The 12,849-nt window shown below is 41.9% G+C and overlaps 1 protein-coding gene across 1 annotated transcript in view; it reads left to right on the top strand.

Moving 5' to 3' along the window:
* The window catches only part of npas3 (neuronal PAS domain protein 3), a 182,723-nt gene that overhangs the window by 165,232 nt on the left and 4,642 nt on the right, over positions 1–12,849 (top strand). The window contains exons 7-10 of the mRNA XM_088925112.1: positions 2,622–2,815; positions 5,918–6,024; positions 11,011–11,158; positions 11,990–12,105. Coding sequence (XP_088781238.1) covers positions 2,622–2,815; positions 5,918–6,024; positions 11,011–11,158; positions 11,990–12,105 — 565 coding nt within the window. The remainder of the gene's footprint in view (positions 1–2,621; positions 2,816–5,917; positions 6,025–11,010; positions 11,159–11,989; positions 12,106–12,849) is intronic.

Raw genomic sequence — 12,849 nt, 5'->3', positions numbered from 1 at the left:
CTGGGATTTTTAATGACCACAGAGAGTCAGGACCTCGGTTTTACGTCTCATCCGAAGGATGGCGCCTGTTTAGAGTATAGTGTCCCCATCACTGTATTGGGGCATTAGGACCCACATGGACCGCAGGGTGAGCGCCTCCTGCTGGCCCCACTAACACCTCTTCCAGCAGCAACCTTAGTTTTTCCCAGGAGGTCTCCCATCCAGGTACTGACCAGGCTCACACCTGCTTAGCTTCAGTGGGCTGACAGTTGTGAGTTGCAGGGTGATATGGCGGCTGGCCATATCACTTTTCTTGTACTGTATACCACAAACTCTGTAGCTAGTGCCCCCCTTGTGTTCTGGAGAAGGGAATACATTGTTCAATACAGTGACCGAAGGGCTATGAGAGATTTAATGTATTAGCAGGAGCTTGTAAATTAAAGCCAATTCCCTATGTTTCTGCATAGTTTGAAGAGTATTGGTTGTTTGTGCCCGAGGAAATGGGTAGTATTTAAAGATTATCAGAGAGGAAAACCCCCTGCTTGTAAGAACATATTAATCAAAATAAGTTGGCCTTATTTTACAACGTTCCAAACTTTTAAATGGGAAAAGTTTTTTTAAAATTCTGATAATGTTCTTTAATTACACACATATAAGGTTTATATCAATCTAATGGAGTAATTATTAGTCCTGACTGGAATTGCTTGATGCCGATAAAGATTAAAAAAACATCTAAAGTGTGCGAATGAATTAGGTGTTATCTAATCAAAGTTTTCCCGGGCTATTACAGTCTTTCGTTCTTGGCAGACAGTCCGAGCCCGACTCGGTGGTGAAGCCATCCTTCCCAAGAGCTTTCCCTTCCTGGTACCCCTGTGCTCAGCCTGTAGACAGCGGCCTGTTTCAGGCTTCGCGCCAGGGCTGACAGTCACATGGAGGCAGGGAGAGGCGCACCCTGGTGGCTGATGCCCCTCGGGGGGGTCCTGCAGGGCAGTGCTGAGTGGGCCGGGGCCGCACTCCGTCTCCCCTGCTTCCCTTGGCAGGGCCTGATGGGATTGGTCCATCCCCGACAGGTCCAATTAAGAGCAAAAAAATAGCGCCGCTCGTATTTTTCAAACATTGTGGGGGGGGTCATCGTTTTTCCTACCCCAGTTGAAGAAGATTCATCCTTATTGTTCGCAAAAGGTTGTGGAGAGCCTGCTTAAATGGTGAACCGCTGTCCCGAATCGAGACGCGCAGGGGCCCTGACCATGATCTGTGTCTCTGTGGCTCCCAGGAAGAATAAAGCCAGTGGCGCACTCTCCTGCTGTCACTTTGAGGGCCGTGTTCAGCCGTGCCCACTGAATCGTCAGGCAGCAGCTTGACAGTTTAAGGAGATACCTGTTCTGTGTGAGATAAAGGCAGCAGGAAGGAGCTGGTCATTGTTCATAGTGTATCTCATTACCCGACACTGTTCACACTTCTCCCCTTCAGAAGTGCTGCCACCTTAATGAGAGCTCTTTGAAGTAGTTAATTTCAGCATTTCATCAATAATAGTGAACTATTTTTGTTGTATTAACATGTTTTCTCTTCATTCTATCAGTTGCTGTACAGTTTAAGGGCCAGTGTCATTAGTTCAGAGGCTGAGAAGTTTTCTTTTGGTGGAGTACATCTGGAAATTCCCTTTGGGCTCAGCAGAGTGATTAAAATGGTTGGATCTCAAAGTACAGTGTGCATATCAAGTCAATTCCTCCTCCGGGCAAAATAGAGCTACAAAGACTTTAAAGCTACGCAAAACTTTAAAGCTAGAAATAAGCAATTATGTCCTTCACTCTTTGCTATTGTATATCATTTCTGAGGGAAACACTGACAATGTGACACTTAAGGTAATGTTTCACTTACTGAGTTTGTTTTACAGTATTTACTGGAACCCCAGCTTCATATTCCCCTAGAATATTAATTAACTGCCTTGCCATTCTGTGTCCGTTTTAGAGCAGGAGATTAATCCCAATCCATACAGTATATAGAGAGAAAGTTCAAACCTGTAAAATATTAAGGAAAGTCAAGCTAACAATACATTTAATCAGTGCATTAGCTCTAAGATATTAACAGTAATTAATAAACTAATTAACAGAAGTAATGCAGGCAAAAATATTTTTAATTTTTTTTTATTATTAGTTATTGTATTTTCTAAACCAGTACCTTTCATGTGAGTGTTTCTCTCATCCCTTGAAAAAAAATGTTCCGCCCGCTTTTGCAAATGTGCAGAATGCAGGTTGGGCTCTGCGGTCACGGGTTCGAGGTTGGGTCCTGTCGCTGGCCAGCTGTGACTGGGAGCCCCCCAGGTGGTGGCGCTATTGGCCGTGCACCCGCGAGGCGGGGATGGCCTGGGCTTTCCTGGCCCTCAGCGACGCAGCTGCCCCCCTCAAGGCCCCAGCCTCGAACCCAGGGGCGCCTTCTGAGCTGTTCTCCCCTGAGGGGCCACGGAGTTCAGAACCGACAGCCGGGACCAGGAGTATACGCAGTGGGCTTTTCCAGTTCGACGTAACCGAAATAATCGAGGGTTTTACCCCCCCCAGCAAAGCCAGCCCTGTGCAGCTGCTCCCTGCCCCAGCCTGGTGGGCGTCCTGAGCACACGGTCACCCTTGCGCTCTGCTCCTTCGCAGGTCATCCACATCACGGGCCGCCTGCGCATCCGCCTGTCCCTGACCCACGGGCGGACGGTGCCCAATCAGATCATGGGAATGGTGGTGGTGGCCCATGCCCTGCCTCCGCCAACAATCAACGAAGTCCGGATCGACTGCCAGATGTTTGTCACCCGCGTGAACATGGACCTCAATATTGTTTACTGTGAAAATAGGTAAGGAGCCTGCAGGCGGTGATTGACCTCTCTGTTAACTGCATGATCCCAGATTCCTCCTGCCAGATACTTACAGTTACCTGGTCCTCTCGTAGAGGGGGGGGGGGTTCTTACTGTTCATTTTATAAGCTAAGCCCCTACGAGCCCCTCCCACTGTGTACTCATGAAGGCCAGTACAAGGCATTGGCTGTTTGTGATTGACATCTCTGTGCACTGTTCAGTCCCATATTCCATCATCCTATATATTGTTTCCTTTTATCCTTGAACTGCATTTTTTTATTAAATAACAGAATAGAAGGACACCATGTAAGATAGAGTATAAGGACATTACTTCGTCACAGGCTATTGAATATTACAAGTAAATACAAATATAAATTAGACTCTGGTGAGCTAATATTAAAACTAGACCCTCGTTTTCACAAAGTACAGCAGAAATGGAGGGTGACAGTAAATTACACATTGTAAACTTAGTAAAACAAGAAGTCTTTTAAACAAGCTTTGAAAATGTCAGCATCTACGGAGTCCCTAATGGATTCTGGCAGCAAGTTCCACAGCCTGGTCTTCAGCACAGTAAGATGGCCTGCATCAGCAGATCTAAGGTCAAGAGTTTGACTAAGCTCATATCTCAAGGCCTTAAGATAATCTGGAGCTAGAGCATTCAGTGACCAACTTCATTTTGCCACTTAGTTCATTCTGTAACTCCTGTTTCAGTGCTGGCATCCCCATAAGAATTCAGATTTTCACTGAGCTGAACCTTACTGAACAGATCTAAAACCTTTAATATTTGAAAATATATTTTATATTTGAATAACAATGACCCCAGTCTGCAAGGTATTTCAGGCGTGCTACATTCTTTTGTAGAAGCAAATCATTCAGACAGGTTCATGTAAAAACTCCACAAAGGGTTAACTGCAGTTCATGGAGATGCTTTGCTTTCAGGCTTTTGAGGTCATCAGCATGTTTCATCCTTCGTGTATTCAGATCTCATTTTTAAGTCCACTGCAGCAAGATGTTCTGCTTGGTGAGATTGTTCCCATAAAAGTTTTTTGTCTGAATTGCATGAACCTTCTCCAGCACTGCACACTCAAAAAACAACGTAGCATTGTTTTTTATTTGGCATGGATCTCAGTCCAACAGAGAAGTGTGATTTTCTGTTTTTCTGGAGTCCTTCATGAAATGCCTTATTCCTAGCAAACATAACTCGTTATCACAAATGTAAAATAGGCCTTTTTTCCGTGCAAGCTGGAAAGAAAGCTCGCATCAGTTCTGCTGCATGTTTAAAAACAGCAGGGAAATGAGCCACTATCTGGCAGAGATCTTTTAATTCTGGCATTTTCAGGGCTTTGTCGATAGCAGCATCGATCAGAAGTGCTACACAGGGAACATGCTGTAGCTTTGGAAACACTGCAGTTAAGTCTTTTGCCAGCCTCTGCATGTAATGTGCCTGTGCCCATCACCACAGTGAGCAAATCCCCCCTTTTCACACTGTACTGATCCAGAGCTTCCTGTGTTTGGAAACGGAGGAATGCTGCATTGCAGGCCAGTAAGACATCGCTTTGCAATAAGAATGATGATAATTGCATTTGAAGAGGGTCCTAAAAAATCTGCCAGAATGGTCACAGCTGGTTGGCCTGTAATTTTAGGTGTTTCATCCACAATCAAAGAAAAGTCGCAGCCTTCCACTTCAGTCTTGTTCCACATAATGCTTGAAAGCTTTGGGAAGGTATTAATGCATCACCTGGTCGAGCTCCAGGCAGGTTCTAGATGCAAGTACATGTTTGTGCGATGTGGAATAATTGTCGAATAATTGTTTCTTGGTTTCCGAACTCCATTTTCCATCATCTACACACTAAAAGTTTGGTGTCGTCTTTGCATTTTTTTTTTTTGCACTTTTAGCCTCCATTTCCAATGTGAATTGATTAACTGGCTTTTGGTTCCTACCCACATTTTTATTACTTTAAATAGAGCCAATCTCCCACTGCTGTAGCCCAGCAGTGCCCATTTTAAGAGGACATTGTGATGATGATCAGTCAGGCTACTTGTTGAAGTATCTTAACTGTTACTGCGAACAGTGCGGTAAGCACAGTTAAATTGTAGACTTTGCCGTTTTAAAAAGGCTGTGTGCAAGGTAAGATTGAAGTGTCACCACGAGAAGGGAAGAGGTATTATGGCTACCAAGGGCCAATAAACAATTTGATTATGGATAAACCGTAATGTTTAGAACCCAGCAGTCATTAAAGAGGGTTGTAATCACTATGTATATTTAAAACATTATTGTTTAATATAATGACATTTTATAAAATTTTATTATTGACATTTTTATGAATAAACAGTTATAGACTTTAAAGATGCCTTTCTCATCTTTAAATTGTGATGTTTATCAAGAGATACTAATTTAAATCTTAAGCAGGCAGATTAACTAATTATATGAAAATTAGAAGTCAAATTTTATTGTTTCCCCCATGTGGATTTCAAAGTATAAAGCCTTGTGTTCATTCATTTCAAGTACACTGATTGGTATAGTTCAGGTGGGGAGCTACGTCAGCATGCGTAGGCCGCAAAGGAACAAGTAATAAGTTTATTCCATGCTGAAAAGAGAAGAAAGAGAACACAACGTTTTGGCCATGGAGCCTTCTTCAGGTGTGAGTCATGGTGTTCTTCATGTTAAAATGTATACATACCCCTGATTGGTTAGTACAGTGTATATTTTAACATGAGTATTTATTCAAAGAGAGTTGTATGATTTCAAAGCATGCTCCACCAAAGAAAAGGTTTGTTGATATTCTATTTGTGTTTTAATTCAGCTCTGCACTTCTAACGTCCGATTTTTACTTTCAGGTTTATTTCATGCATGGAAGTGCTAACTACCAAAACTCGCATTTGCAGTTATCCCATTAAAGCCAACCAGGTTCCTTGATCTGAGAGGTCATGATTGTACTGAACTCCTGTTTTCCAGGAGGTCACTCATAGGCAGTGAATCCCAGGGATTCAGCAAGCTTCATCTGTCTTCAGTCCCCTAACTGGTCAGTTCCTGGTAAGGGGATTTTAAAAATCTCAAATTGTTTTTGGTTATGAATTACAGTCTCTCTCTTCCTGTTACAGGATTAGTGACTACATGGATCTGACTCCGGTAGACATTGTGGGGAAGAGATGTTATCACTTCATCCATGCTGAAGATGTGGAAGGAATCAGACACAGCCATTTAGACTGTGAGTGCAGCAATGTATTTATACTGTCTGTTTCTGGGAAAGCTTTCTTTACCCCCATGTCTTGATTAACTGTATTGTTTTTTTTAAACAAAACTCTTATTACACCCTGGGACATGATCTTGTTGAAAGAGTGAAAGAGTGGTGCTACATGTGAAAAGCACATTAAATAGGCTGCCAAAGAGAGATCTGAAGAGCATCAAATATTAAAGCCCTACTTGTAGCAGTTACAATATTCCTGTGAATTCGCCGTTCTGAAAGATGAAAAATCTACAGGACTGTTAACTCTTTGCTGATTGGATTTGCAGATCTTTGACAGGCCTCAGCTGACCACTGGAAAAATATTTCTTTTTATACTGGAGCACCAATTTCAATATCTGAACAGGGCTGGATATAACTGCATGATGATTATAACTGAATATAAGGTTTTGTGATGTAGGAATCCTTATTGTCTATTTAAAGATTTCCAGTGCTCTAAAATATAAAAATATAAATATTTTAGCCTATAAATTTTGTATTTTACGGATGTACAGGAGTTTATTCTTAATTGAGCTCTGAATTGCATATATGTTGGTGCTACAGGAATCTTAAAAGTTGGGCAGTAACAGGAGGTTTTGCTCTGGTCGTAGTACTAAAGTAAACCATTATAAATTTCAGTTTATGAGGTGTTTGTTGTGAAGAAAGATGTCCTTAGGGCACTGGAGAATTTTGCAATCTGATTAGATATTGGAGTCCAACTGAATTATAAAGCAATTACTGCAGTGCATTGCTGTTCTTTCACCTTAAAAAGTCAGGACATTAGGTCCATTAGCCCTTGATTTAATGCAATTAAAACTATTCACATGACATACTGATATTTCAAAGGAAATAAATAAGCAAATATTTACCAATAAACACTTTATATGTGTACTGGTAGAGTGATGGACAGCTAGTTGTAACAGGAGATGAAGTGCATAACGTTAGGATAACTCAAAAAAAGAAGGCAATTTAAAAAAAAAGACATTGTTTCCATTCACATATGGAGTCACATCTAGACTAGTGCACAGTTGTCATAAATGTATACACATTTATAATATGGAATACATCTTAAAAAATGATCTATATGAAATAATCCAAGATTTAAAAAAAACAATTGGTTTTATTGAATGGCATCAGTCCCTGTGGTTTTAGACACTAGTCCTTTTCATCGATATCTGTTCATGGAGTTTCTTAAGCAACAAGAGTCAAATCCCCAGTAATGCCCTGTACATTTTGAAAAACGGAAAGTCTTTACTTCCTTGTACTTTGTTATTCATGTGTGAATATACATTCAGATTTTGTCCCCTCCTAATTTCTTCACCATGTACGAACTGAACTAACAATGCTGCAGTCTCTATATTATCCTGCAACTCAGTCATCAGCGGTGTTGTTTTTGTGCTAAAACTTAGCTGCAAACTCAAAGCATTGTAAAACTCAGCCTTTCAGTGCAGAGGGGCGACAGTGCATCACAATTAGGGTTCCCAGCTATCCTGTATTATATGGGACAGCCCGTATTTTCATCAAAATCCCTTTTTGATGGATCCCTTTTGTCCAGCATTTCAACTTGTCAGAGCCGTGCATTTTATTATTCCATATGCAAGCATGAATAATTAATATGTGTGAATCTAACTAGTGGCTCACTTTGACCGCAGCGCTGTTCCAGTGTTACAGTGTTGCAGCCAGTGGGAGGTTGCTGGGAACCATCTGGGCATTGCCCTGGACTCAATGGGAGAACTTTTAGCTTTGGTTGCAAAACGAATGTGACTCCAGGAGCTTCGAAACGCTCACATGTCCAAACAGAGAAAAAAATGAAAGCCTATGTTGCTGTAGAAGAAAATGCAGAGAGTCATCATTAAGCTTGAGTTACGCACAGAACTGTAAAGATTTCTTCAGGGCCACAGAGCAGGGTAAGTAGATGAGTGCTGCACAAAACCTTCCTGGCATACCTAACCTAGAATAAGTACTGTGCTATGGAAGGAAGACAATTACTACACAATAGCTTTCAATAATGTTACTACATTGTTTCCCTAATATATAAATAATGTGAACTCAGATACTTGAGAGGAGATGTAGTGTGGTGATTCTACAAAAACTATTTGTAAGCAAAATGTCAACAAGCCTAGCTACAATATTAAATAACATTTTATAAACCACAGCAGCTTTCAGAAGACATGAGCTTGAGAACTGCCAGAGACAGAGAAATTTAGAGAATTGATCCAGACAACAAGAAAATTGTGATAGAGTACTTTAAATAGTATCCTGCTATGTAGTATATTTTTGTCAGGGCCAATACAGGGACGTTTTCTAGGTTTCCATATTATTGTTGACTTGAAACACGGTGTACCGGAAAACAAAGAACCCTACATCTCCTATTTTTTGTGCAGAATATTTGTTTTTGTAGAACGCACAAGCTTGAAGCTTTACTTTAGAAAATCTGCAGGTACACAGTTCAGAAAGCAGTGCCCAATTACAAAAATCCATGTGCTGTAAGTTCTGTCTAGAAATTATTCCGAAACCCATTACCTAGGCTTTATTCAGTCCCACTTCATTTTATTAAAATAGGTGACCGCAGAGCTCAAGCACAACATCCACACCTCAATACCAAGCGCTTCCCTTGCTCAGGCCCGTAATAAAATTATTTAGAACATTCCAGAACGTTTTGACTACCTGTTTGTTTCATAAAAGGGTTGGCTTCACTGTAATATCGCAGTTGACAGCAAGGACTTTTCTATAAAGCAATTTCCTGGGCACAAATGACTTGTTTTTATATTTGCTCCGTAACCCTGAAGAGTGCTTGTCTGGTTTGGGTAAAGGGTACATGAAAGGTAGACACCATTATGGATGGGATCCAAGTGATTAAAACAAACTGAAGGACAGGTTGCTGTTTCGAGAGTGAGGCCACCCTACAGGCATGCCTCAGGCCTTAGGAGGAGAACTGCAGATTAAAGAGACGGTATTCCTTTTAATGGTTCCAAAGGCAGGAGAGATTTCAAAAAAACGGTGAAAGGGGCTTCATTAGCTGTAAATCAATAAGAGTGCGCAGCTCGTGATTGATTTAATTGCAAGTAGGCAAAAGGGGTTAAAAAATACGGCTTACCTATGAAGGAGGGTGAAAATGCAATGCAATGCAGATCGGGGAATGTGCATGCAGAGGGTACAGCCAGGTAGGGTCTGGCGAGAGAACGAGTGAAAAGACGAAGCACTGGAAGTGGAGCTCCGAAGAACGGAGGCTAGAGAGGTTAAGGCTTTTTTCGACACTGCATCCAGGTTGAAGGAATATAGCCAGGCCAGCATGTATTGAGCTGCTCTGGGATTTAACCCAAACAGCAATGACTTTCAGCTGCAGCACTCCTTCAGTGCCCCTGCTGCGTAGAACTCCACAGAGTAAAGAGCGTGCAAGTTCACTTTTGTTTTAAGAACACAAATGATACATTGGAACAGATAGCAGTTTTGTATTACATTTGAAGTTTTTGTTGTCTGTATAAATGGTAAATTTGTGGATAGAAGTATGTTTCGCTACAGCTCATGTTTTTTTTTAAATAATATAATCACTTATTCTCATCCAAAATTTTATAGGCAGGCAAATAAAAATGTGAAAAGTTGATTGTTGCATGCTTTTAGGATGAGAACAGAACTATAGTACTTTAAGAACTGTAACCAAATAACTGCATTCTCATAGCAGTTTCCTTTATTATTATAATCCATTTGCAGTAGAAAAACCCTGACTTTCTGACTTGATATTTGAGATTATAACTGGGATTGTAATCATCCACTTTTTCATTATGACACAGCCAATAATTGTTCTATCATAAAGGGACGAGTAAACCAATATCAACGGCTTTTTTGCTGTAATGTTCCCTTGTTATTTTTTGTAATATGGCAGATAGTATTTTTAATTACTGCTTTCCAAACGTCATGGGATTAGAAATGGTATTGAATTAGTCGTCTGGAGTTTGAATTTTCACAGTGGGCCAAGTGGCAATATTGTCTGTCAGAAGCAACATCAGTAAGACACTCTCACTGTTGAGTGCAGGTATGCCACTCCAGACCCCAGAGACTTCACTGCAAGCAATACAGGAGCCTTCAATAAAAATGACTAATCAAAACTAATGGTGTAGGCGGACCCCAAAAAGGATTGATTTTGTTACCATTCCCCTTGTTTACTTATTTGCACATTTATTTATATTCAGGCAACAAATGTAGAGAACTGGTCAGTTTTTTGTGATGTACGGGATAGTTTAAACAATGCCATTAGTCTGTAATAGATTTTAATTACTTAGCTTTTTATATATAAATCACTCTCCTCATAGAACGCTTCTATATAAAGCCCTATTTGTAGCTATAATTAAACCAAGAATATGAATTTACTACCTCTTTTGGATTCTGACTGTTTCTGTTTTAGAGCAAGATGATTAATGCAAATACATATTGGTTGAGATAACCATTTAGCAGCTAATTTAGCCAAATTTATTGCAGCAGTTAGAGGCTCTTCGTTTTAGCAAATGCAGACAAGGACATAACATCCACCAGCCTTGTGCAAACACATAGCGCCCTCTGCTGGCTGTAAGTGCTAATGGTGCCTTGAAAGCGAGATTTTGTATTTCTGTATATAGCAGTAATGACATCTATATATGTTATATGTGAGTCTTTCTGAAAAATCGTTTGTGTCAGAACATTTACCTGATTGACTGCTCCTACTTATAGATAATACTCCACAAACTGTGACCCAAAGCAGAAGAGAAGAATATGCTGGTGAAATGAAAAAAGAGAGCCCCCACAACAATTATTTTATCATGTGCCTTGTTACAGACGCTTTCATTGAAGGTCACCTTTCTTGATTTTAAAACGTGTGTGAGGTTGTGAGCTGTTCCGCGGACGTGTCCTGCCAGCTTCAGTTCCGAAACAGATGTCCAGTATGACGTGCCTGTTAGCTGTCGCCGCCTCACAAGTTGTTGGTTTGAACTCTTCCAGTGATGAATAAGGGCCAGTGCGTGACCAAGTATTACAGATGGATCCAGAAAAACGGAGGGTACATCTGGATCCAGTCCAGTGCCACCATCGCCATCAACGCCAAGAATGCCAACGAAAAGAACATCATCTGGGTCAACTACGTGCTCAGGTGGGATGGTAACTCCTTTGCTCCTTTCAATGCCATTAAGCCAGGGGTTCCCAACTCTGGTCCTGGTGACCCCCACACTTTGTTCCAGCCGAGCCCTCAGTCACACAACCCGGTCCTTCATTGACTTAATAAAGTTAAGATTCACCAGACGTGTTCCCAGTGCGGCTTTGGCCATTGTATTTCGCAATGGAAGTAAAATCCCAAACTTGTGATGGGGAAACGAAATGCAGATCTTCAGCTGAAGCAACGTCCTGGGTCGAGTAAGGCTCCAGTGATCTATTGAAGGGGGAGGGAGTGAAAACCAGTGCTGCTCGGGGGGGCTCATTCATTCAGCTTGCGGTAGGGCTGCCGTGACTGTGATAAAGAAAAGCTTTGCAAATAATATTAACAGAACCAACATCCCTTGTGTAAGTGATCTTGCATTGTCCCTTATCATTAAACCTATCGGAAACAGATCAAGAGTTTATTGCAGCCACGCAGAACCCCACTCTTCATTTCCTCTGCCTTGAGAGATGGGCCGGACTTTGCCGGCTCTTTTTTCCTAAGATTGTCAAAGGGAGAATCCTCCGGGGCGGCAAGCACTCCTGTGGATTTGACTGCAAGCCAAAATATCGTTTTGTACTGGTCCACTTGAAACGTGGGATTTTTAAGGTCCAAAAAAAAGGTGTGTCGCATATAGATAGATAAGATAGATAGATAAGACTTTATTGATCCCGAAAGGAAATTGATGAAGGAATATAGGGTATGAAGGAATATAGAGCAAGGGGACACTGATGAATCTGGTTTGACCCTTTTTATCTTTCCTGTTTTTCGACCTCGCTGGTCGTGCAGTAACCCAGAGTACAAGGACACTCCGATGGACATCGCGCAGCTTCCCAACCTCCCAGAGAAGGCTTCCGAGTCCTCCGAGACCTCCGACTCCGACTCCGACTCCAAGGAGAACTCGGGTACGGTGGCGCCGTGGCTCGAGTCTGGAGCGGGGCCGCTGCGTGGCTCCGCGCTGCCTGCCCGGGCCTCGTCGGCTCTCCCCGGGCATCATTATTTGGCGGAAAAACAAAACGGCCCAATAAATAATTGAGGAGGATATGAATATCAAATCAGATTACTCCAAAACCTCAGTGATCGTACAGGAGGTCACCGCTCTTTAGCTGAAGTAGCATCAGTTATTAATAATACATTAAATAATGAGAGGGGGGGAAACAGAGAGGAATGTGGGATTATTGGGTTATGAATAAATGATCGTGTGGGTAAAGTGCCAAAGCTCTCCCCTGGGCTCGGCTATCCACTCCTGGCACCTCTGCCAGCCACGGACCTCACCAGCTGGCGCAGGACACAGGCTGCTCTCCCCAGACTGACCTCCCCCAGACGACCAGAGTCCGCCTGCTCCCCACGACGACCAAGGTCACCGCAGCGCAGAGGGCCCCAAGACAATTAGCGATTGCGCCAGCAAGAAATTAAATATTAAGATGAATATCAGCGCTGCGGAGGAAAAGTCATGCTTCTTCCCACCCTGACAAAATCTGTACACATCCCGAGCGACGCAAAAGCATTTTAGTGGCCATTAAGCGTTGCGTTAATTATGAGGGTCGCCCAGTAAGTAATGCCCCACATTCTTTTTAAAAAAATGAATACCCACCAGAAAATGATGAAACTTTGGTGCTGTAAGATTTCATTTAGAAAGTTAAATGTGA

Source organism: Atractosteus spatula, chromosome 9 (assembly GCF_055471065.1).
Source record: "Atractosteus spatula isolate fAtrSpa1 chromosome 9, fAtrSpa1.hap1, whole genome shotgun sequence".
NCBI lineage: Eukaryota > Metazoa > Chordata > Actinopteri > Semionotiformes > Lepisosteidae > Atractosteus > Atractosteus spatula.
This window is presented reverse-complemented; position numbering and strand designations above follow the sequence as displayed.